Genomic DNA, 26,771 nt, shown 5'->3' on the forward strand with positions numbered 1-26,771 from the left:
GCTTCAACCATGTCTGGAATTTTTCAGAAAAACAACTGGAATATCAGGAAATTTAATTTCCATCTCTCGCAGTTCCCAAGAACTTGTCCAACAGTCTTAAAGACTTTCATTGAACTTCATTCGCACAATTTGAAAATTTACCAAAAACACAAAAAAAAAAACATTTTAATAATCATTTCAAACCATGTATATTTTCTCGATAATAAAAAATATGTCACCTTCTAATTGTAAAAGGCCTATGCCGAAATGCTCGACTGTGATTACACGCACACTTGCAAACAGCTCTCCTGCATATTAGACACTCAAGTAAGTTTAAATAGTTTCTTTCAGTTACGCCTCCTCTCACCCTCAAACCCACTATGTGACGTCCGGAAATCACTGGTCCCATATGTCCGCGCAAGCCTTCCTAGAACCCTACCGTTGTTAGGCCAACACCTCCGGTGCAACCCATCCTCCGAAGGCACGCTCCAGCTCGCACGCAACGGCCAAACAAAGCCTGTCCTGGTTGACGTTCGCTACGACCTGCAATCCGATCGGTAGTCCTTCCCGGCCCAGCCCCAGCGGCACCGCCGTCGCCGGTAATCCCAAAACATTGATGATACCGGTATAGCTAAAGTTCAACGCCCTCACAAGCGGTTCGTTGTGGTACGGAGCCGCCGTCGGATGGGTCGGATAGATGAACACTCCATTATCTCCGAGCATGCTATTCATCTCCTGCAGCAGTTCGTTCCTCTGCTTGACCATATAGTGGTATTTTTCCGTTCCGTACTGAATGCCCTTCCTCTCGGTGATAGCCGTCATGATACCGACAAAGGTGTGGTTTGATTGTCCCACGATCCACTTGAGCAACTCCACGTACGGATTAATCTTCCCTTCCAGATTGTCCAGCTGCGAATCGAAGGAAATCTCTTCCTTGTTCTTCATGTTGCCGAACCAAATCGGAGCTGATAGACGCATTTTATCCAGGTAGACTTTCCGAACGTCGGCCTTGACGGTACTGCGGAAGTGGGCCATCACCTTTTCCATGGCGTCGCGTATGTCCAGGTCCACGGGTGAAACCAGCAGACCACCACCGTCGTTTTGCTGGAAGAAGAATCGAACCTGCTTCAGGTCGACGGTTTCGTCCAGCCGTAGCTTCTTGGCGTTTTCGTCAGCGATTATCCGCAGTATGGGCTTGAGATCCGTCGCGTAGCGACACATCGGACCGATTCCTGAAATTGTTCGAAATAGATAGTAGGTAGTTACTTATATTTGAAGCACACGAATGATTGAGGGGCACACTCACCCAAAAACATGTCCTGCTCGTCGCAGATCGCTTCCGGGTACTGTCCATCGTTAGAGACGACATGCCGGGACGGTTTGTGCCCGAAGATCCCATTGAAGAACGCCGGCATCCGGATGGATCCCCCGATATCGGAGCCCAGTCCGAAGGGAGATCCGGCGGCAGCTTGAATGGCACCTTCGCCACCGCTGGAGCCACCAACGATCCGGTTGGTATCGTACGGATTCCGGGATCGGCCGTGGATTGTGTTGGTACTTTCCCACCTGGTGGGGTAAAAATGTAAGAACGGTGAATCAGAGGCGTTCCCTGGTTACCCTATTCTCGTATGATGATACGATTCGATTATATATGAAAACGAGTAGTGTAATCAGATGGCAGTTAAGTATGGCTGATAAAAGTAAACAAACCATCGCATTCGGTACCGGCGTTTTGCCGTCGTTAAAGGGAGTATTGAAGCGATTGAAGCAAGTCATTGCTTTGTTATGACTAATTTCACATAGCTGCTGCTTATCGATGTGCGTATGCTATATCTATACGTAATAAGAGTCAATATAGACGTTCATTCTATGGGTGTAGACATAATAGTATCGATTTTAATCCGTTTCGGTTCGACATAAAAGTTGACGTCGTCATGTCCTTAATTATCGAGATACTTTTATGAAATTTTCAGTGCAAATGGAGAATTTTATCTGATCTTTTTTTTTTTGGAAAAATATCAGAACGGTTGTTTTGTCAGACTTATTTTGGTAGGTTTCTAAGCCAAGACGGGTAAAAAAGTGGTCTCATGCGGCTCGTTTATGTTTGAGCTAGAAACGGCAGCTATGTAAACGATGTAAACGTACAATTGAAGTGCTTCTGCTGCTCTTCTTCTTTAATTTCCTCACCATCTTCCGTTTCAATTCATCGCCAACATTCTCGTTGACTCCAGAACTCTGCGCGATCTGTTTCGCAGCTCTTCTTCGATGTAGTTTACGCTTATGTTGAAGAAACCGACAAACCGACATGAAACTTAAACTTAACTCTTGATCGAGAATCCATAACGGCCAGCGATCCCATATGTCAAAACCGTTGAAATGTTTTATCTAGATAAAAATAATTTGTCCTAAATAGATTAGACACGAACCAACTCATAAATTTTGTACGCGTGTTCGTGGCTAGGATAAATATTTTCCGCGAACACGGCGGTGTTAGTTTTGTGCTTTGATCAGAAATTTCTTTGTAATTTGTATGATCATTCTTTGAAATATCTCAACCGCATATCGCACATCTTCAACGCTGACAATGGTTCTGATTGTTTCTGCTTGTAGTCCTTCGTGTGGCGCAGCCATGTTACAACGATCTTCTAAGATCCAAGGGTTTCCAAACACTCGTAACATCATTCCGTTTAAGCTGGTGCGGAAGACCATCTTGATTCCAAAATGCCACAATTTGATTTGAATGCTTTGTCTGATTGTAAGTTGTTGGTTTTCGTGCTGGAATCGAAAGTAGGTGATGATGTCCAACTCCGACAGCAAACGGTTTCTAAGCAGATGCTTCCTCGCAATACCGGTGATGAGATCCGACTTGAGATTGGTTTTTGGCGACATGATTTTTCTTTTTGAGTTATGCTGGCTACGACAATCAAACGGAAACTAATAAAATGCTTGATACTTACTTAAATTGATCTTTATTTCTTTTGTTTGTAATGGGATTATATGTTTGTTGTTATAAGTGATACAGAGGTATCTTTTCATCTTTAGTTTTTTGATACAATCTATCTGCCACAAATGAGCGGATACAGACGCCTAACTAAGCTTGAACACTTAACTAACGTCTTTTTCTATGTGTGCGCGGTATAGGAGCTTTTCATCAAACAACATCCCGAGATAAATTACTTCTGTAGACCACTCGACCCTTGAGCCGTCCATGACTATTGTGCTGGAGGGAGTTGGTTTTAGATTGGGGGATTGCCTGTGCAGGAGTGCAGGAACATAATTGCCTGGGTTTTGGTGGCATTAATTTTGATTTTCCACGTTTTCGCGACACCTTTGCTTGTCAAGGCATCGTGGAAGTTTGTTGGTGATTTCACGAGGCATCCTTCCTTTGACGGATATAGCGGTATCATCTGCGAACAGGAAAAACACGCACCCGTTACCGAGATCGGGTACCTATATCGGAAGTGTATAAGCTGTAAAGCAAGGGGCCCAACAGACTACCTTGTGGGACGCCTGCTGGGATGGATAACGTGTCGAAAAGACAAACATTTAACGCTACCTTGAATGACCTTTGCTGAAGGTAGTTACGGGTGATTTTTATCAGATGTAAAGGAAAGTTGAAGTTGCAAAGCTTGAGTATAAGTCCGTCGTGCCATGCATTGTCAAACGCCCTTTAGTACATCTGACAAGGCCATGGCTGTGGCCTTGTTACATCGGATGTTGTTCATCACCCGTACGTTGTGGAATGCTCCTTTCTGAAATCAAACTGTTCCGGTAGGAGAATATTGCTTTCCTCGACAGTCTTGAGCAAACGGTTGAGAATGAGTTTCTCATACACAGCAAAAAAATAATTTTGATATCACATCAAAGTGGATGCACTTCAATCGTGTCGAAAATATAGTGTAATATTACTTGCCAAAAAGGACAAAATTATCATTAATAGAGTGCATGAACTGACATTACGCTGCTTTTACTGCATTTGTTTATTTCTGTGGCCATAAAAATTACATGAGATTTTCGACATGATTGAAGTGCATCCTCATGAATGTAATATTAAACTTTATTTTTTGCTGTGTACAATTGCTCAGCGCTGAAAGGAGGCTGATCGGTCTGTAGCTAGACGGCAGTGTTGGATCTTTACCCGGTTTGTGAATTGGTATAGTTTTCACCATCTTTCAGATGTTTGGAAAATAGTGCAGTTCCAAGCATCTGTTGAAGATAGCGGTCAAAAGCTTGTATACTTTCGTGCTAAGTCTCTTTAGAATTAAGTAGGTTGAAAACGCCGTCAAAGCCGGGGGCCTTCATATTCTTAGAATATTTCAGCGCTGAGCAAATCTGTTCTACCGTGATTTCATCCTCCGGGGGGACAACACAAGGGGAGGCATCTAAATTGTGAACGCATTGCGTCACCTGACCTGTCACCGGACTTTGGATAGTAGAGCCAAGCAAGTGCGATGCAGCAATATGATCACCAATCGCATTTGCTTTCTCCTTCGGTGTTATGAGCCGAGCGTCATCATTTTCGAGTCTTAGAGGTGGAACAGGTTTGAGATGAGACTTCAGAACCTTGGCTACCTTCCAACACTGACTTTCGTTTCGGAGTGAGTCTGGAAGCAATCTTTCTGTTCAGATCGGCCGTTTCACGTTTTCTGTCCAGATCTCCAGTCCTCTGAAACTGCCGTCTACGAATATTGCTCAAGCGAATCATCATTTAGGTGTGGGAATCAATGGTAGTAAACTTACCCCTCACAGGAACTTGACGGACACATGTCTCGTCAGGCATGGATATGGCCTGATGAATGACTTCCAGCGCCCGGTCGATCTCATCTACGGTGTCAAGCGGCGGATTTTCGTCGATGTTTCTGTCCACCACAGTCCGAACTGGACCCAGTTTACGTGGTGGTAGTCCTTTCGTTGGCGACTTGGAGCAGCAGCCACTTTGATGCCGACTTCAGTCACCACCGGTTGGTGGTCTGAGCTAAGGTCGTTGTGAGTCACCGGTTTGGATATACCGATATTCGTCAGGAAAAAAATCAAGCGTGGAAGGGTTTCCCGTCGGAAAGATGAAAGTTGGTTCATTTGGAAACTCCACTGTGTACAGCCCGTGCTGCGAGTGGTCAAACAGCAAACGACCGTTCGGGTTCCGCTTGTAGTTCCACCAAGCCTCGTAACGAGCATTCAAATCGCCTCCAATGACGATTCGAGAGTTAGTGCGAGTGATGGCAGTCAAAAAATTCTTAAATTTGGCTCCTAATCCGTTGCTGGCGGTACACTGTCGAGGGCAGTACACAACGATTAACCGGACGATTCAAGTGCGGATGTGGGGAAGAGTGACGAACTTGATCCACATTTTGATGACGACCGCAACATCCCCCCCCCCTCCCCCTGGAGTTGGTGTGATCAAGCCGGATGATGGTGTGGTTAGGCAACCAGAAGCTGTCGCCGGACTTAAGGTAAGTCTCAGTAAGGAGCCCCACGTCGATGTTGTGCTTGCGGAGGAAATTGGCAGGTTCAGTCTTTTTTGCTCGTACAGACCAAGCGTTCCAGGTGACGATAGTTAACGGGTTAGACGCCATACTGAATAATGAACTTACTGAGCACTTGTATCTGTTCGGGCGAACTGCGCTGGTCATGTAAACAAAAATCTCCATCAGTTCACCGACTCTGAACAGATCAGGATTGTTGGCTTGTGCTGTTCGATGACTCCGGAATCTAGGGGGATGGAGAGCTTTGTCCAGCAGAAGCGCTATTCTTGAGAGGGGGCGAATCGGGTCCACGGATTCGCAGAACCCTGTTTCGTTGGGCGGAGTGGCGGAAAATCTTTCGGTCTAAAGGCTGGTGCCTTCTCCTTCCTTCGTCCTGGTTTATTGTTTGCAGACGCCTGATTTCGGATCCGCTTGAATTCTTCGCGTTTGATGCACTGTTTGTTGTTTCCTTGATGCGCTTCTCCACAGTTGATGCATTTTACCACCGCAGCTTCGTCCGCACATTCGGTTGTGGCGTGATTTTGGGCACATTTTCCACAACGCGGTTTGAACTGGTAATTACGGGTGCCGTGTCCGAAGTTCAAACAGCACTGGCACTGGGTCACATCGCGATGACCGCCACGATATGGCTCCCATCGAACAAAGATCGAGTTGATTGAGCGGATGGCTTTCAACGCATTTAGCGTCACCGTGCCCTTCGGGAAATGCACCAAGAATAGGCAGTCCGAATATGCCTTCGCGGTCTCGTCCTTCCTCGTGATTCTGAAAACCGCGATGGGAGCCAGCTTGTACCGGTTTCTAATCTCGACCTCGATCAGCTTCGGGTCGTAGTTTGGGAGACCTCTGACAACCACCTTAAATGGCCTCTCACCAGGGATGTCATGCTGCTGCACCTACAGCATTGATATTTTCGGCAGCGACGCCGAAGTCGATGACGTTCGTTGCGGCAACATCATCTTGACCACTCGCACCATCGGATTGGCGGTTCTTCCTTCTCTTTTTGCTGCGTTTTTCCTTCGCAGACGGCTGGCTGTATACTTCATCGGTGGGGAGAGTGGCGTATCTATTTGAAATAGGTACGCCACTTCTTGAGGCTCCTTCACCGGGATTTTCCCCGCGTTGAATGCTCCGCGAGCGACTTCGTCCCATATCAGGGCACGCACACTAACACGATGCGACAGAATCAACTGTCACCGCAAACAAACGCTTGATTCACTTGTAAGTACGTTTAGACAGAGCGAATGAAAACCCGAACTGAACTGCTCGACGTTCAAGCAGCGAATTAATGATGTTCTTATGGTTCTAAAATGCTTGATTCCTTTCCGCTTATACATAATATGTATAATATATGATATATTATATCCTCCGATTGAATTCTAGAAATTTCAAAACAAATGTTACCATGTGATAACACAAAAACATCAAGATTTTCAAGGTAGTAGGCGATTTTGTATTTGACGGTTTCATCGATAAGTTGGTTGTTGTTGAATATGCGGTAGGTAATGAAATTGTTCACATTTTATTCCGCAGTAAATCCCGCAGTAAATCCCGCATAACTTTATAGAGAATTAAAAGAAGGGCTAAGCTGTCTTTGTCAAAGGTTTTCTTCATAAAACATTTCATATTTCTGTTGTATTTAATTTATAATAAAATACAGGATTGATACCCACTTTTGATATTTAAAGACCAAAAAGTACCTAAAAACTCACCGTTTTAGAGATTTTTAAAAAAATCAACAACTAAAATTTAACACAAAGAATGCCATTACAATTTTTTCTAGTTTTAACCTGAGGAGAAAGGTCATATAAAACGATAAGGTTTTACTGAAATTGGAACATTTAAAAATACTTTTTCGATGAACGAAAAACGGACTTTTTTTTCAAAAATCTCTATGGGCCGACCTCTAAAAAACATTTCCCAAAGTTGCCGTCATACAAAAGTTTATTTCTTATACCCTTAGCTATTATTTGGAGGGTGGGCCCCCAGATTTCCTGACAAAGTGCAATTTTGGGCCAACATAATGATCACTCTTTAAATAAATTCACTCTAAAAAAGTTGAAAATAGTGACTCAATAGAAGAAAAAGTGACGGCCTTAAAAAAGATACTTTTTAATGACTGACTTGAAAAAAGTTACCAAGTCATGCTACCAGCCCTGAAGTTGCTACTCTTTGTTTGCTGTCGCGCAACAACCGAGGAGTAGCAATCTTGTAATTCGACAGTGAGCATGCATAAGGGCGTAACGGCGATGATCTATTTTCTCTTTTGTTAAATTCGCTTGGATTAACATTTCTCGATGCGTTTGTTGTTGTTGCTTTTGATAGCCGAGGTTACGACATAGTATTGGACAAATTTTAGAAAATTCCTTCCCCTATCTGTAGCAATTTAAAGAGAAAATCGATAAAGAGAATCGATCATCGCAGTTAGGCCCTTATGCATGCTCACTGTCGATTTGTATGTTTTGTGCAAGCTGAACATTGCATTAGGTCCAATGTAACATTGACAGATTCTCTTCGTCGACTTTCTCTTTGTATTCTCACGGCCATGTAAAGACATTCCCAGGTATTTTCAGCACACATATCGAAGTTATTAACGAAAGAGAAAGTCGACGAAGAAAATCGATCAATGTTACTTAAGACCTAATGCAATGTTCAGCTTGATTTTTGCTTTTGAAGTTTCATGCTAAGGTTTTCTTTGGTTATCTCCTTAAAATGTCTAAACCGTCTAAACAGACGTAATAACACCAATAACACCGAAACCGACTGAAAACACCAAACTCATTTTTAGACGCCATAATAGCTGAAAACCGAAGAACGTGCCAATAGGGTCTTAGTTTGGCTAGTTTTCTTTATTAAAGAGGCTTTCAGTCTTTGGCTAGTTCGCCTCTGGGGCTCCAGATAAAATAGTTTACAAATTAAGAGTTAAAGCGCCAAAATGTGCCCCTATTTGGCATTTTATCGTCGGCATAAAAGCACGACAAGTCCAGTTGTTCTAATTGCTTGCACAAACTGACGCACAAAATTGAATACTCATTCAATGGGTATGAACATTTTTCCATTAAGTTTGGATAAGTATTGATCCTTTACCCATGAGAAGTATACAATTCATAAACAAAAAGATCAACACGTGCCATTTCAAGCTTCAAGTGCACCGCCGACCCTGAGGTCAATGATTTCCCATGAAGATTTCCCACGTCAATCCCGGCGGTCGCGGGTGGTGTTTTCTATTTACACTCCTTACTCGAATGTGTAAACAAACATAATTGGAGCATGTACACTTGCGGTGAAACAGTTTTCGATTCACAAACACACACACACTCTCAATTGTAAACAAAGCTCCTTACTCTAATTTTACAATGCCGCACAAGATTGATGATCCACTCTCGAAGTAAACAATCAAACAAATCTTGTGTTTGTATTACCCCGTTCGAGTGTTGTTTACCAACTGTCTAAGTAGATCCCTAATACTGTATGCCCAGCCAGTTACACAGACGCACTTACCACATGCAGCACTCGGAAACATTCGTCAGGGCGAACGGAATCGCTCCGGCCTTCCTCATCAGCTCCATGGCGCGCGCATCCTTTTCTCCGCGGATCGACCGTCGCTTCCATATGCCGGCCGTATGGAGAAGATCTAGGCAAAATACCGTCATGATTAACGACATGTTCTCTATACCGCAACTGGGTGCTCTTACCCTTAACTCTGATGCAGTCTTTCGTTGAAATTGGAACGCCCAGGAAGGGCTTCTCGGTGGCAAGTTGTTCCTCGGTGAGCGTTTCCGAGGCAATTAGTTTGTCCGCCTTTTGGGCGTCACTCAGGGCTGCCTTGTAGCACTGGTCGACGACGCAGTTCAGCAGCGGATTGATCTCCTTGCACCGCTCGATGAAGGCCTCCGTCACTTCTACGCTGGTGAGCTGAGGAAACGAAACAGAAGGGAAGTTAGCAGATTTTGCGAGGGTATTTAAAAATTGTTTTCACCATTTGACGCGGGATAATTTTTCGGGTTGGAAAATTTCACGACTTCCCTGGGCATAGAGTATGATTGTAGTTGCCACATAATTAAAGTAATGCAAAAATGGAACAAGCATCGAAAGCTCTCAATTAATAACTGTGGAAGTGCATCTAGAATGCTGAGCACGCAATAAGCTAATATGCGATAAGCAATAAGCTTGAAATGCGAAGAAGCAGAAGAAGAAGAAGAAGAAAAGTCGCGTACTTAATTGACAGGTTCATAGGGGGAATAACCCTGATGCTTGAAGAGCTTTACCGATGATCACTTGATATCAAGCACTTTCGTAATTCCTAAACAAATCCATGCCTAAGTCCAGCTAATTCCATCCCACTGAAAATAATCCACTAGAAAAATGTGTACAGTCCTAAGGTCCGTTTCAGTAATCAACTCCTCCTACCTACATTGAACGCTATGGTAATTATACGGTTCGAGTGCTACACGGCCAATGAGAACGACCCAAGTTTGAGTTGAGTTTACTCATAAATCAGAAAGTGCAGCGATGAGTAAATTTGCCTCATGTTTTTCCAGGTTTGTCCAGGAAAACATTCCCGAATATGAGAAAAGTTAAGATTGGATTAACTCAGTCTACTGGTACTACTCCTAGACTGAGTAAAATTTTCGTCATTTTTTCCGGCAGATTTTTGAGGTTTTCCACATGAGGCAAATTTACTCATCGCTGAGTTCCTGCATTTTTGGCGATTATGAGTAAACTAAACTCAAATTTGTGTCGTTCTCATTGGCCGTGTATATTACAAATCGCTGAATACCAAGCCAGATCTTAAACCGTGGCACATGCATCACCACGCTTATCTCACCGAATGCAATTCAAATGCCCGCATTCGTCGCCGCCCGCATTCACATAATTAATCGATACGGTTCATTCAATATTTACACTTACCTTCCTCGTGCGGATCTTCTGGGCCAGTGACGAAGCGGATTCCATCAGTATCAGGTTCCGGATCGGTGGCATCTTCTGCCCGTGCTCGCCGTAGATCATCTTCAGGAACCATCGCACCAGCAGGACCAGGAACTTGTGACCCACGTTGATGGCCGTTTTGACCACGGTCCGTCGTTTGCGTTTATCTACAAAACTGTGCTGCTTGCTGCTGTTTGGTGCTACTTGGTCGTCCATTGTGTTCGGATTTGTGCACGTATTCAAAGTTCTCAGCACGGATTTCGCTTTATGCCTTAGCCGATCTCGTAGTCTCATCTGACGATGACTCCCGCCGCGGTGCCGGTCGAATAGCAACTACTAACTCCTGTTGTACTAGTCTAGTAAGTACGACGATGGAGAGTGTGTGTACTAAGCTGTTACTCTCTCTCTCTCTCTATCTCTCGCTCCGAATGGGGGGTTTTCTTACTCTCTTTCGGCTCAAGTACTGACTGCACAACGAGTGGTCCTCTGGAAAAGAATAATGTTATACAAGATATGAGTAAATAATCACACTTTTTTGCCGTACTTTAGTCGGATCGAAAGGCCCATTTAGTTCTTTTGTTTGCACACTGTCGTCTACTCATATTTAGTCTGATTACATGGCTGGTAAGTGTTTTGGTCAACGACCTTTTTCGCGCACGTCTACAGCAGGTTACATGGCGTTTTCTTTAATGTGGAACTGGGTCTGGGTCATTCGAGCTCAAATTTGTCGAAAGTGCTGTCTGTTGTAACCTTTGTAACGATTTGTTCTTATCGGTATATCAGCTCTGCTCCACTTGTCGTAATGCCGTTTGGCGTAAATTCGAAAAAAAGGTTACTGTAAGTGAGCGTATTTAGAAGTAAGTGTTTGGAAAATCATTCATTGAAAACTCATCGGTGATTTTTGCGCAGTTGAATTTTGCAAGGCAAAAAAATGCTACTTGTTTTCCTGAATAATAAATCGAGACTACCATTTGAAAAGGGCTTAACTTTTCTTAATATGTTTTCTTACAGAAAATTGTTCTATAAAAATAAAAAATCTACACAAGTTTCCGTTAAATAGTGAGTTATAGAAAATGGATTGATGCACTTTACGCACTACTGACAGCATAGCACCTCATTCCTATGAACAAAAAGTTATTCAAACAAATATGTTTGGAGGTTTGAACATTTTTCCAAAAATATCGATTTTAGAAGCGATAATAGAAAAAAAATATTTGGTTGGCCAGCTCGGTTCTAATTTAGTAAAAATCAACATTTTTCTGTTTTCTGTATACAAAATAAATCGCTGTACCTAGCAATACATGTTGCGAAAATCAGCCAAGTTGCAAATCTGTTGATTAAATTCTAAAAAAATATACAGTTCTACACTGAAAAAAATAAACATATATTTCTTAGAAAATCGATATTTTAAAATTATGAAACTTTTCGAAGATACATTGCAAAATGGGCCTTTTATAGGAAAAAAGTTTTTCCAATGTCCAATGTAAAAAATTTAAAATTTGTGTATGGACAATTATCTACGCAGAGAGAGGGAGGGTCAAAAATCCCAAAAACTGTCTACGTAGTTAATGAACAGCCCCTAAGCTGCTGGAAAGTTTTGGAAAAAAATCCGAAAACTTTTATTAAATCGAATAAAATTTTGGGAGCAAATGCATATTTTTGGAAAATTCTGAATACTTCAGGAAAATTCTGCAAAATTTAGCAATTACCAGGGAACTTCAGGGAAGTCTGTGAACTTCAAGGAAGTCTGTATTCTTTAAAAAACTTCAGAAAATTGTACTAAATTAGAGATAGTCTGTGAGTTTCACGGAAGTTTGCAAACCTGTGTGAACTCCGAAAACCTCTGGGAAATTCTGCGATCTTCAAAAGTATTCTGCAATTTCAATAAAGTCGGTGAGTTTCAGGAAAAATCTGCGAACTTCAGAAAATTCTGCAAATAACACAAATGTTGACCAAACTTTTGTAAAGCTCTGCAAATTTCATGAACTTCAGAGAGGTCTGTGAACTTCAATTAAGTCTACGAACTTCAGGAAAATTTTACTTACATCAAGAAAGTCTGCAAATTTCTGGAAAATTCTGACATTTTAAAAAATATTCTGCCAACTTCAGTAAAGGCGACGAACGTCATGAAAATTTTCAGAACTTCAGTAAAGTCTGCTTCCACCACGAAAATTCTGCGAACTTTTTAAATCGCTGCAAGTAACAGGGAAGTGTGCAAACTTATAAAAATATTAAAAATAATACACGAGCCTGAAAACTTGAAAAACTATTCTGAGGATTTCATAGAAATCTCTGAGCATCTGCAGGTTTTTAACTAATTTATTATCATACTGGTATCATGGTTGAATATCTGATAGACGATATTAGAATTTCTGGACATTTGAAGAACTTCAATATAAAACTTGATCTATTCACAACTTTAGGTATTTTTTCCCAGAACTGAAGGGAAGTTCTTCCCAGAACATTAGAAAAGTGTTTTCCAGATTTTTAGAAAAAGGTTTTTCCCAGAACTCTTGGGAGGTTCATCTCAGAACTTTAGGCACGTTCTTCCAAGAATATCAAGGAAGATCTTCTCAAAACTTCAGGAAAGGTTTACCAAAAATTTCAAAGAAGTTCTTCCTAGAGCTTTTGGGATTGTTTTTTTTTAACAAAACTTCAGCAAGACCCTTCTTGAAACTACAGAAAAGTTCTTCCCAGAACTCCAGGGAAGCTTTATCCAAAACTTCAGAGCTGTTCTTCCCAAAATTTGAGGGAAGTTCTATCCAGAACTTGAGAGAAGTTCTTCCCAGAATTTCAAAAAAGTTCTTCTCAGAACTTCAGAAGAAGTTATTTCCTGAACTTCAGTATAGTTTGTCAAAAAACTTTAGGAAAGTTTTCCATGAACTTCCATGAAATTCTTCCCCTATATTCAGGGAAGTTCTTCCCAGAACTTTAAGAAAGTTCTACCCAGGCCTATAGAGAAGTTCTTTCTAGAACTTCAGAAAAGTTTTTCTGAACTGTAAACTGCAGTAAAATACTCCCAGAACCTAAGGGATGTTGTTCCCACGCACTAAGATTTTGTTGTCGTGTTCGGTAAATTTTACCAAAATCAGAACAGCTGAACGTTCGTTAAAACTTTGACCTTCATTTTAAAGTCCATTGAATTAAAAATAATTTCAAAATATGTTCAACCTTATTTTAACGATCAAATCTTGTCATTTTAGTGTAGATTTACTTTCAAAGTAACTGAAAAGCAATTGAATTAAATTGCATAAATTTTACCGAACAGTTCAGCTATTCAGGTTTCGGTAAAAATGACCGAAGTCGGCGATAATTTCTAAGTGTGTAGTACTTTTGGGAAGCTCTTCCCAGAACCACAGAAAAGTCCTTACCTCAAGTTCAGGAAGCTACCTCCCATAATTTCAGGTAAGTTATTCCCTGAACTTGAGAAGAAGTTCTTCCCAGAACTTTAAAGAAATTCGTCAGAGAACTTTAAGTAAGTACTTCTTAGAACTTAAGGAAATTTTCTCACCACTTCAGGTATGTTCTTCCCAGAAGTTTAGGGAAGTTCTTCCCAGATCTTGATGGAAGCTCATCCCAGAACTTAAGGGATTTTCTTCTCAAAGCTTGAGGAAGTTCTTCTCAGAACTTTAAAAGCACAAGCAACACAAATCTGTGGCAGAATCTTGCAGCAACTTGAATGTGACTAAAATAAGTTACTTTCAAGTTTCCTCAACAATGTTGCACCAAGTATACTGCTAAGAAAACTTAATTTCAGTGAAGTTTTATAAACAAACTATAGGGGTGTCAAGAGAACTTTGGAAATATAGAGAACTTGTGGAAAATTGTGGAAACTTTTAAGAAGTTCTAGTACCTCTGAAAAGCTAGATCTAGAGATCTTTGAGGAATTCCAGAGATCTTAAATCCAGTACCCGTAACTTTTGTTCATACTTTTGGAGCAGTTTAAAGACTTATAAGCGTGAGTTTAGAAAAATTCAGGATGTTCCATGATGCGCAGCAAAAAAAATCGAGAACCCTTTCGAGAAATTTAAGGAAATACCGAGACTTTCAGATAATTAATGAACACTTCAGAAATATTTCAGGAACTTCACAGAAGTCCAGAGAATTTCAGGGAAGTTTAAATGTGTTTATGAGAATTCCATTTACTGAAGATGAAAACTGAGACATTCAATAGAATTGAGAGCTTCAAGGAAGCTCCGAGAACATCAAGACAGATCAGAGAACCAAGGGGCAGTTCAAATAATTTTATGGAAATTGCAGAAACCTTAAAGAAGTTTCGAAAAACTCAGAGAATTTCCGGAAACATCAGCAAAGCTGAATTTCTGGAGCGCTATGAAAATTGTTTGAACATCCGGAAAATGTGAGAGTATTTTAATGGTGTCGTTACAGCTGAAAAACCCCAATAGCGAAAATCGATTTTACTCTCGTTCTATACGTTTAAGTGTAGGAAGTAGTGTTCATTATAGCGCCTCATGGTGCAATTACAGTGCACTTCTTCCGACACTATGCATAAATCAATATCATGGAAATTTCAAGAACTTTAAAAAAAATGCAAGAACTTTTAGCAAGCACAGATATCTCCCAGAAACTCCAGAGATCTTTAAACAAATTTAGATAGTTTCATGATATGCTGCGAAGTTCCGAGTACTTCGGGACAATTAGATAACTTCAGAATAATCCTTTAAAGAAGACTTAAAGAAATTTGCAGCTACTTACAAGGAGTTCCGTGGAAGAGAGTTCTATGATTGATTGAAAAACTTCAGAAGCATCAGGGAATTATGGATATATATTAGACTGATGCAAATTTTGACATTTTCGCTCCACAGTGCTCAAACGGTTCCAAATCGGGTCCTGATTAGTCTCCCAAAATTTGAAATCATTCGATAAGAAACTGACTTGGCACAAACCATTTGAAGTTTATATGGAAATTACTATAGGAAAACCAAATATTTTGTTCATATCCATCTAACAATTTACCATATCGCTCTGCTTTAAAAAATGATAACTTATCTCGTAGAAAATTTTCTCAGCTACAACTTTGTCCTTAACCACTTTTCAATATAATGTAAGCATCAAAAGTTATCAATAATTCAAGCCACTAATGTCTTACGATTATGCTCAATCAACTGTTCAGCTGGCAACATTGGTGTTTCTGGCGCTTGGAATACAGCACAAAAATCATGGCTACTATGTCACACTGCAAGATACAGTGTTGCTCACAAAACAGCTGCTTGATCATGCCATAAGATTATCAATCTCTTAAAAAATTAATAACTATTTTATTTGACGTTTGGCTCAACAACTATATTCTGCTAAGTTGAAGCAGAGAAAATCTTCCATAAGTATAGCTTTTGAATTTTCGAACAGTGCAATATGGAAAGAGGTAAAAATACAATGAACAAAAAGTTTTGATTTCCCATAGTAATTTCCATATAAATTTCAAATGGTTTGTGCCAGTCAGTTTCTTTGCAAATGAGTTCAAATTTTGGGAGACTTATCAGGACCCGATTTGGAGCCGTATGAGCATTGTGGAGCGAAAATGTCAAAATTTGCATCAGTCTAATATATATATATATATATATATACAAGAAAATTTGCTGGAACATCAATCAAATTTGGAGAACTTTAGGTAAGGATACAACATTTCAGGGATGTTCAGATAAGTTAAGGGATAATTAGTGACTTAAGGCAAAGCTCCGTGAGCATTTATATATTTTTTTAATCTTAACGAAAATTGGGTTGTATAGGGTATTGAGGTAAATACATATTCGGTATCTGCATTAAAAATGGAACCGAAATCCAAAATTTCATCAATTTTGGTACACTGGAACTATTTTAAATTAGTACGATTACATTAGAAAAAAAATCACCATCTTAGCGCCCCTTGGTGGGACTTTGTATGGGAGCGAGCTGTCAACGAATAGATTTAGTGTCAACGATCAATAATTTAAATCTTGATTAAAAATCAAGATGAATGTCTACGGGATCGATAAAAAAAAACGTTGTGCTCAGAAAACGAAGCTCTATCAGATGATGTATAAAAATCGGTATATTTTTTCGAAGTTAAACAACCCAATTGTGGAAGCTTCGAGGCAATTCAATTACTTTCAACAAAATTTCGGGTTCTTATGAAAAATAATGAGAAATTCAGGGAAGTCTAGAGAATTTCGAGGAAATTAATTAATCTTTCGGGCTGTTTTAAGAACCTCCGGAAAGTCTAGACTATTTTAGGAGTAATTAATTAGTGTCGATTAGTTAAGGGCAGTACCATGAACTTCAGAAAAATCTTGAGAACATCAGTGAAAATCATAAAACTGTATTCATTATTTCGTTTGGATTCCAAGATAATTCCGGAAGCTTAAAGAAGTTCCAGAAATTTCAGAAAAACTTAGAAAACTTCACAGAACTGCAAAGATCTTCAGAAACATTTCGAGAACTTCATAGAAGCCTATGGAACTTAAGGTAGAGCATTTCTTAAACGACATAGTTTCGCAGAGAATTTATTCAATGCAACTCTTATCAAAACTATACTTGTTCATACCATCACGGCATTTGCGACATAAACATTTATTTTATTCAAACTACTAGACGTCTTTTTTAGGATCAGTGCTTCAGAATCGATTTAGCTGAGTAGAGCAAAAGTTATATTTTGAATGAAACTCTAATTAATACTCCTATTGATTTCATCTGCCATTGGAATTCATTGCTGCTAGTAACTCATAAATATAACCGCATTAGCCTGACCCAACATGTAATCTAATCTGTAGAAAATCACATTCCTCTACGCCTGAAAAAGCCTATCAACAATCGTGTTAAATGTCAATGTACCATAGTCCAAAATCTTATCAGAACAACACAGCGCGGTTCTCTCTTCATATATCTTTTCTCAATCTCAATAAAATCAACAGCTGTCGTTGCGTGGCAGCAGCAGCGTGTAACACTATATCCGACTCCAGTCCAGAATCAGACTAATTGCCACACGCAAATATGCAGGTCGCTGGTAATCCTATATGCGTCGTCCATAGACATAGGGTAAGGTATTTACTTGACACATGAAACGTGCATCATTTCACTTCCCGTTAAACCGCGATGGTCGCCGCCGACAACAACGACAAGCGATGTGGCCCTACCTGGAGTACTATCTACCTCTACCACCAACTTACAAACATACGATGCGATACGAACGCACATACCGGTGTGCAGTGTGCAATGTGCATCGAACAGTTGGGTTGTGTTGTACGTGAGGAATGATAACCTGCAATTTCCTAGGATGATTGCAGGTCTGCCGCCCGCCACCACACGAAAGTGATTGCGGCGGTCACAGTGTTCGTTTGTTAGTTGTGTTTATTATGGGTGTGATTGGTTTTTAAAGTAAACATTAAAATATTAGTTTTGAAATCAGTAGCTGTAAGGTCTACATTCTACTTGATTACTTATTAGTAATGGATGTTTTGTTCTTTTTAGGACATGTTTTCAGAATTTGAAAATGTCGACATGAGGTGTAAAGCCTGGTCCACTTTGAATCCGGACACTTTATATATTCTATAGCAGTGCCTCTAGTGGTCGAATATGGAATGATTTGACAGCGATTTGTTTTGAAAGTACACGTGAGCAGAGTGTCCATTCAAATTTCATTTTTCAATTCCCGGTTTTCCCGGTTTCTTAAAAAAAAATAAATATACGTTAAACAAAACAGGCGTTCAAAAATAATCCTTTAGAGACAATGATAAAACTTTGTCAGTAGAATTCCTCTACAATATGCAGGGCTGGTAGTGGGTTATACAATAGTATTGATAGTATTTATTGATCGGAAAGATATGAATCTTATTTGTCGTAAGAATGCAATCCACTTTGACAAATATTATAAATTCTTAAACCACCATGAGCATTTTACAAATTTTTTAGGAAATCTTGAAAATGAAAAAAAAAATTTAGGCACAGAGAAAAATGCAACGTCTTGGACAAATTCGTCAATTTTAAGACAAGCAATTTTAAAGATCTCGAATAAAGAAAGTTCTGTAAAACTTCAAACATAAACAATGTTTTATATCTCTGGAACCAAGACAAGTGTTCTGGATCGTACCAATAATTATCATTATTCTGGAACGAGGAAAATTTTCTCGAAAAATCTCGGTCTTCAAAAAAGTTGTAAGATTCTGGTATACATTTTAGAGGTATTGGACTTTTTTTTAATGCTGGTACATAGTAATTCGTTATCTTTAATTCAAACAAATTAAGAAAGCGTAGAATAATTTACGATACGTTAGAATGTAATTTCACAGTCCGAGAAACATTTAATGATTCTAAAATATAGAAAATATTTCATGATTTTAAACATCTTAAATCTGGGATTGGAAATTTGCTGATTCCGGATTTGTAGAAAATACAATTTGATGGGCTTCAAAAAGAATTACATGATTTTTCGATGTTTGCCGATACTAAAGCTTCCGGCCTTCAAAAGATTTATCGAAATTCAGGTATTTGAAAAAAATCTCTACCGCTTGGAAAGTTTCCTAGACAATTTTCCAACATATTAGGCTTGGAAAACTTTCAAGATAACGAAGAGATATCGGAACCAGAGTTTTTTTTTTTGAAACCTCAGAAAATTTGTGATATCTCGAGATTATAGACAATGGAAAAAAAATTGAATATCCTAATTTTTCTAGAAGATCTCGGACTTGAAAAAAATGCAGTCTGGTCATTCTATTTAAAAATTTAAAAACCTGTTTTCTGGTTTTTTTTCAGATGTCTAACCTAGTTTTCCCAGTTTAATTGAACCAGTTAAATATGGTAAAATATCCCAATTACCGTCACAAGTTTCATCGCATGATAAAACACAAATCCTTACTTGAAGCATAAATTATTATTTCGCTTACCTGTTGACCCTAAAGAATACAGTATTTAATATGTAGTAGGGTCAAATTATGTTATTCTCAATTGGGGATTGGAATTGAGAAGAGAAATGCTAGGAAATTCCAATGATGATTTTTTAAATAATCTTAAAAGAATCTTTACAGGATTCCAAGAGGATGATTTGAGAATGCTCAGCAAAATTTCAAGGAAAGTATTTTTTTGTTTATAGTAATTTTCACACTCTCGGATCATTCGTTCTTTATCCGGGTGAGATTAAGGCAAGCTTATGCATATCAATAGTTTATTTCGCTGAGTTTATGTTCCGAGATCAATTTTAAAATACCTATGATGGTAATTCCAAGCAAACTCCGATGGTATTGAAATCTTAGAAAATTAAAAAATAGTTTCAAGTGAATTCTAAAGAAGAGAGTTTCAAGAAAATTCCACTATAAATACCAAAATACAATTATAAAGAAATTCTGAGAAGTTTTGTTTTTGAATTCCGATATTAATTCCAAGGACATCTCGAGAAGAATTCCTAGAGGAGAATTCCAAGTAAGTTTGCAGAACAATTTAGGGAAGTCCAAGACATGTTTTCCTCCACTGCGACCAGTAATTTGATCTATTGTTGTATATTCCGTGTCATTAGTTTAGTGCATGTCGTATTACTCCATCACTATTGAAAAATAATGAAGTATTCGATTTTTTTACAGTTGTCATTTCTTGTATTTATCGCAAGGATCCGACTCTAATTGAAAGGTCCCGCTATTTATACCCTTCGGAGTGTTGAAACACCCTCCAAAAGCGTGCCCACAAAGCGTCAGACAAAATTGGATTCCTTAGCAACAAAATTAAGGAATGACACCGATAATGACCATGCATCAGAACCCTAATCATAACCACTTCAAACTAGAGAACAACGAATAGAAGATTAGGAATCACATAGAAAGACTAACTAACTCATTTTTATCCTTGTTTTAAGATCATCCTCGGTCCCGAGGACTTATCACTATTAACAAGGCATAAAAAGTAACAAGACTAAGATGTGTTTCTTGGATTACTGAAAAATCCTGTTCCTCTAGTTTGAAGTAGTCAGGACTAGGAATCGGTGGTAGATCTTACATCCCGTGACGTACCACGAAAAGGTGATCTACCCACGTTACGGGGCAAAGTCCAAGATAATTCTGAAACGAATTGAATGGGATTTGTAAGGAGGATTCGAGTGAATTATAAATAGCTTTAGTGAATTCTTGGTAGAATCATTAAAATTTTTAGGTGATTCTTATGGTGAATTTTTTAAATTTTTTGGAGTGTTCTGCAGATCATTTCTGAAATGTTATAAAGAAATTTTCAATGTTCTCTCCGAGACAACCTTAAGGGGCCTCCCTTAACCACATAACATATGTGGAACTTTATGCAAAAAACTGACTCAAAGCTGACCCCTTTTTTGTTTTGCCTCAGTGGTATAACTGGCATAGTTGGACATCGATCAGTCAAAATAAAGTTTTTGTGATATCGACACTGAGCATTCATAAGGACCAATGTCTTAAACATAAATAATGGCTTCTTTCGTAAATGTCTCGTACGTCAAAGTCAATCCAAGTAAGCCACTAATTTTATCGGATAGGAGGACTCTTTCTGTACACAATCATGGTGTTGGTTTTCTTGAGTGAGTTTTCATTTTCGAGAAATTCACGCAAAAAGTCATTGTTTTACATTTGCAGCATTGGCCCTTATGAAAGTAAGCATTGACGTTGACGGCGACTCTGCAACTCTTTACTACTGGTAAAATCCCATAAGCACCAGACAATCTCTTCATTCCTCCAGCAAGCCGCCGTTTCATCACGCAAAAATTGACAGAATCATATGGGATTTTCATAGGAGTGAACGGGTAAGAAAATGTTCACTAAGTTTCACGCACACACTGATGTTTGCTTATGGGATTTTACCATAGGAGTGAAGAGTTACAGAATGACCGAAGAGGCAAATTGTCAATAGTCACGGTAATGCGTAATGAGATGTAAACAGGTGAGGCCCAGATAATATGTCGTCTCTTTTGTTCCTCCCCTGTTTAAATTTTTGACGGATTATGACGGGTGGGCATTCTTTTTTCGACTCGTTCGACAGGGGGGACAAGGATTTTTAACTTGTATGTCCAAGTCGGTTAGAAGCCAATCAAGAGCGTTGTTATTCAGTAATATTGCCTACTTACAGATGCAATATTTCTTCGTATCTTCGATCTTTTTGGTTTGCATTGGATTCATTACGGAAATTATGTTAATTGCATGTAATTTGATGCAAACAATTCGAAGATTTGATGATAAGTTCGAATAGATGTGAAACTATCATTTTGTCTGTGGTATGTTGAAATATTGTTAACTGTGCTTTTAGTGAGTCAACTTATGATTACAGCATGAAATATCCAGTTGATGCATATTAATGATTATTTTCGTTAGTAAATAGTGCTTAACTTTGATACATATAGCTGGGGGTCCCACCCTGGGACCTTAGCCATAGTGGTCGAAACAAATTGTTATGATTGTGTGTAGCTCCTCCTTTGGCTTTTCGATCAACAAGGATCAACCTTACCACGTTTTTGCATGGCGTATGCAAAAGAAAGAAAGAGTGAGTTCAAAATCCCGGTATATGTGGATTGTGAAGCAGTGACCGTTCGAGTGCATGACCTTCCTCTGGCATGGCCACAAACCACTGTTATGAACCACATGGAAAAGTACGGGACAGTGATTTCCAGTCAACATGAGAAATGGAAGCACTACTTCCCAGGATTCCTGAGCGGTGTTCGAGTTTTACGAATGCGACTATAGTTTTAAGATGTATTGTATAGTGACCAAGAATCCTCGGCTCTATAAAGTTAGTTCGATTGAGCCTTATCAAATAAATTAATAAACAACAAAATCTCCTGCTTTCACCGGGTTCTCAGAAGAAGAACAACAGCGAAACACCGACAATAAAACCGAGGATCATCACACTTCAAACGTTGAAAGCAACGACGAAAACGCTAGCACCAGCTCCAAAAAAAAAAGTTGGTGGTTTTTCAAAGGGCGGAGCCAAAATCCAACTTGGCTGGTCAAGAAACCCAAATTTCTATAAAAATACGTACTTTTGTGGATGTAAACCCAGATTTCTCAACAATTGTGCTTGCTTTAAAAAAAAAAATCTACCATCAGGTATGAACACACGCAGGTCCATTCTTTAAAATCTCAGTCTAATTTTCAAACGATGTGAATCTCACAAGAACGAGGAAGGGATCTAAGGGAGCGGAATCTACGTCAAAAGTTATGTAAATCATTTTAGGAAAGCTCAGACTAACATTCATTATAATTCAGTCACTCAACGGAAAAGTTTGGACTCCCTAAGGAAGGTTTTGAACCACTTCAGAAAAGGTTGGACACCATTTGGAAAATTTAAGCTCAAAAAATTGTCGGTTCACTTCGGAAAACTTTCTACACTTTCACTAAGCAAGATTGTGTCCTTGCCAAATGCCAAAGCAGTTAACAAAAATCTGGAACTCACTTAGGAAAATATCACTAGTTTGGTTTCAGTTCGGAAAAACTTGAATCAATGCAGGAAAGCTTGGATTCATTTAGGAAAAGGATTAATCAGCTAATGTTGTCTCACTTTAGAAAATGCGAAACCAACTCTTTAAAGATTGGATTTGGAATATGTTGAATCACGTCAGGAAAGTTTTGACAACTTTAAAAAGGATTGAATAACATAACAGAAAAGTTTAGACTAAGTTAGAAAAATATTGATGACTTATTCGAAAGTTTGAACTCACTTCAAAAAAGTTCAGAGTCAGTTTTGAATCTGGTTTGAAAAGTGCCACCTCAGTTAGGAATTTCCTGAAACGTTTCTGATGTGGTCTAACTTCTAAAAATTTTAAACAAATTTTGAAAAGATTGGATTTAGCTCGGAAATTGTTGAATCACTGTAGAAAAGACGTGAATCATTAAGTATCATTGCAGAAGGTTTGTAAGTTAAGAAATGTAGATCTAATGCAAAAATTTGGCGACTACGGTGGGCTGGGCACATTGTAATAATGTCCGATAACGACCCACTGAAAATGGTTCTTTGTAGTGATCCGACTGGGACAAGACGAAGATGTGCGCAACGAACAAGAAGGAAGATAGAAGGTGGCTTACCTAGTGAGTTGCCAAACAAGATTAGGAATGATATTCGATAAAATCCGTTTTCAACAACTGAAACCGGCTGATCCGATTTCAAGGACGTGTCATGCCGTACTGGTCAAGTTTCAATTTATGTGAAAATTCTTTAAAATAACAAGGTGACAACAACAACAACAACAACAACAACAACAACAACATAATAATATCTAGCAAAGCGAGTATCCATACCCGAATGAATTTGCGAAAAATAAATATACACTGAAAGTTTTATTTTATTTCCCCCTTGGTGATATTCCAAAATTTTGAAGGGGGGGGGGGGTGACAAAAGAAAAACTTGATATTTGTTCCGGCCTAAAAGATGTTTATTTTATATGCTTTGTGGACTTACAATTTGGTTGTTCGTTACAAGTTTAAGCTCTGATTTTGTGTTTTGTAATTATAGTATTCCCCAATCACCCGAAAAAAAATCGTGTCCCTACTTTCGGGTTGTAACTCGCTAATCCGGCTGCGCCATAAAAAACCGCGTTAGAAAATCCACAGGTTAACTATACTTTTGTCCTTTACTGTAACTAAAACCTATTCTATGAGTTCCTCATTCACCGCTAGCTTCCATAGCTCTTCAGGAAAAGTGAACAAAGCGCTTATGCAATCGAAAGTAGGCATTTAATTTAGCAAAGCAATTGTTTTCCTAAACATAAAAAAAAACTGCCCGGAAAAGTCCGTAGGGCAGATCGTATGTCTATTTTTAGCGCTGCTACTTGTTAAGGTGAATCGCTGTGGAAACCATATTTATAATGATCTTACTATCTACTCTAAATGTACAACAATGCAACTGAAACTTCACGTTTACTGCACCGCCTATAATCCCATATCAGTCCCATATGGAAAAAAGTAGGCACTGAGAAGTGCAATTCACATGTAAATATTTGAAAAATCATAGTAAATTATTTACAACGAAGCTTGCATGTTTTGGTATATCAGCGAAAAATATGGCGATCCATAAAGCAGAACGGTAATTTGACCTCTGAACGATCGAATTTCAGCACGGGACTGAAATGCGATTACCTTGCGTAATGGGACAAACTGACTTGATGTTGTTTTCACATTTTTCATAATCAAAGTCCGTAGTTTTATCACGCGATATGAAAGTAGGTGTCAATTGAAAGTGGATAACGGTGTTATCTTAAAATTGACGAAAATGCATATGGAACTGATATGCGATTATAGGCAGTGCAGCGAGCAGGGAGTTCAAACTTCAAGATCGATGACGCAAACGTGGCCGAGATTTGTGCTCTAGAAATATTGCAGTGATAGGACATATCATTCATGACGGCCATTTTGAACTCTTCAAGGAATCACTTTAAATGTATAGTCATGATGACGACTGCGGAGCCTAATGTTTAGATAGCGGCTGGTTAGGACTTTGAGCTCCTATAATCAATGAATTTGTATATCATCACTACCTAACAAATGCAGACGAACAGGAACCTTCATTTGTGTGTATTCTAGTATACATACATAGATATAGGTGTGCAGCAAGTGGAGACATTTCGCTTCATAAATATTAATTCACTAATCAACGCGTCCGTCGTGTTACAGTCATCATCAACCGGCTTTTGGTTTCGGCACCTCACCGGTTGACGCGATTCTGAAGTTATTATGAACAGCGAAAAGAGTATCTGTGTAGGAGCCGGTTTTCGTCTTTCATTGATGTACGAAACGACAGCAAATATCAAAACAGAACGACGCGACGGTGACGTTGTCAAAGTGTGACACCACATGAGTTCGGATCGATATGATTGTGTTGTATGCTGAATCGTATTGTATTGGTTGATTTTCACGAAGATAAGCTCCAACCAAGAAGAGCTGCGTGGTTTATCATCAGTTACGGAAAATTCCATGCCTGGACACACGTAAGGTTTTCTAAACAATTAAATAGTAGGCTAGATGTACTTTTTAGCTTTGATTTACTTCAATATTTATTACTTTGTTTTGTGTTGATATTCGTATGAAATGATAACTGAACTTAGCACCACCGCGTTTTTATCGTTTCGTATATCATATACGACTTAACGTCTCCTTTGCAATGGTCATTCTACTAAACAAATGTGCATGATGTCATATTTTCTCGACTATGACCCCATTAATGGGTTTCACACGACAAGCTATAAGTGATGACTAGAACATTTATGTAAATAAAACTTTTATGAACCCATCTTCATCAACCGGTTGAGTCATTTATTTCTACGCACATCAGAATCTTCTTGATCCAAAGACCATCGACCTACACCAAAAAATTTAACACATATTCCCTATCATCATTACATTGAATTCCACACAAAAATCTTCATTTCAGTTTCCGAATCAACAAGTTGTGTTGAAAATCGTGAATTATTTAGCATAAATCTGCTATACTTCTGACCTGCTCGTTGGATATTCTTCGCTCTATCGCGTCGCTTCGCTAACGTTATCTTCTCTAAGCCACTCGCCTTCCCTCAAGTCATACATGACTGTCTTCTTCTTCCGCAAGCTTTCAAGCCCGTTTTTTCCCTTTATACTTCTGGTTAGTAGGGCGGAGGACTACTTCGGCATAAGCGCCCATTACCGTCATATCGAGCAGAAACATCATGGCTCGATATTTTAGTTAAAAAACTACAAAACAATCTATAAGAACGCATAATATGAATATTTACATCCATTTTTTTCCAAAAACATATAAAGCGTTTCTGCCTTCATCCGTATGCCGAAGTGAATCCAATGACGGTTGAATGTGTTTGGACGGAATTGGAATCAAGAAGTAGTGTTAGATTTTTAACAATATCTCAACAATTTGTGACTCTTTGTCAAATCTAACGATACGTATGGGAAGGGTTATAAATTTAGAAGTTATCTATGATAGAAACAGTCCATGTTTCGTTCAAACCCGTTCGAAAAAGAGAAGTAAAGTGAGGGTTGTGCTTAGTGTGACGGAAATTAGATCTTAACCCTATATCACTTTATGGGGACAGTCAAGCGCGACCGAAGGCAATTTCGCATGACTCCATGCGCAGTTAAATTGTTTTATAAAGCCACCTCCCCAAACCATCCAATTACACCATCGCACCGTCAAGAATTAGCTCACTTCAATATTTCAAATACTCGACTCTTTCGATGACTATTTTTAGCAACCACTTAATAACAAAGAATTTCTTTCGATCCGAATGCATGCAGTTGCTTTTACACACCTACTAGTTTCTTCTGCCTTGTTGTTGTTGTTTCACGAACCGTCACGAGCGATCAGGAAATACTCCAGATTGTTAATCACGATGAGTGCACGACCACTAATCCCCCACATACACACACACACACACACAATCACTAGAACCGTGCGCGAATTTCTCGA

General features: G+C 39.1%; 3 protein-coding genes across 5 annotated transcripts in view; 1 reads left to right on the plus strand and 2 right to left on the minus strand.

Moving 5' to 3' along the window:
- Naus (Nausicaa) overlaps window positions 1-26,771 on the minus strand; it is a 364,485-nt gene that overhangs the window by 79,503 nt on the left and 258,211 nt on the right. The window lies entirely within an intron of this gene.
- The window catches only part of LOC135710930 (cytochrome b5 reductase 4), a 223,083-nt gene that overhangs the window by 4,675 nt on the left and 191,637 nt on the right, over window positions 1-26,771 (plus strand). The gene's annotated exons all lie outside the window — the stretch shown is intronic.
- LOC135710933 (fatty-acid amide hydrolase 2-B) lies at window positions 164-26,714 on the minus strand. The gene is made up of 6 exons (XM_065233655.1): window positions 26,614-26,714; window positions 10,371-10,874; window positions 9,155-9,374; window positions 8,961-9,093; window positions 1,286-1,545; window positions 164-1,211 (listed from the first exon to the last, which is right to left on the minus strand). The coding sequence occupies exons 2-6, from the start codon at window positions 10,680-10,682 to the stop codon at window positions 424-426; spliced, it is 1,713 nt and encodes a 570-aa protein (XP_065089727.1). The 5' UTR covers window positions 10,683-10,874; window positions 26,614-26,714; the 3' UTR covers window positions 164-423.

The sequence above is a fragment of the Ochlerotatus camptorhynchus genome, unplaced genomic scaffold (assembly GCF_037179485.1).
Source record: "Ochlerotatus camptorhynchus isolate MF236.1 unplaced genomic scaffold, CSIRO-AGI_Acam_v1.1 ptg000406l, whole genome shotgun sequence".
Taxonomy (NCBI): Eukaryota; Metazoa; Arthropoda; class Insecta; order Diptera; family Culicidae; genus Ochlerotatus; species Ochlerotatus camptorhynchus.

Excerpts from the sequence above, each read along its gene's own strand:
- LOC135710933 (XM_065233655.1), bottom strand. The coding sequence starts at position 10,682 with ATGAGACTACGAGATCGGCTAAGGCATAAAGCGAAATCCGTGCTGAGA. Across the intron at positions 9,375-10,370 it reads AGAAGATCCGCACGAGGAAG|CTCACCAGCGTAGAAGTGAC; the intron begins GTAAGTGTAAAT and ends TCGTTTCCTCAG. Across the intron at positions 1,546-8,960 it reads GTTTCCGAGTGCTGCATGTG|GTGGGAAAGTACCAACACAA; the intron begins GTAAGTGCGTCT and ends TTACCCCACCAG.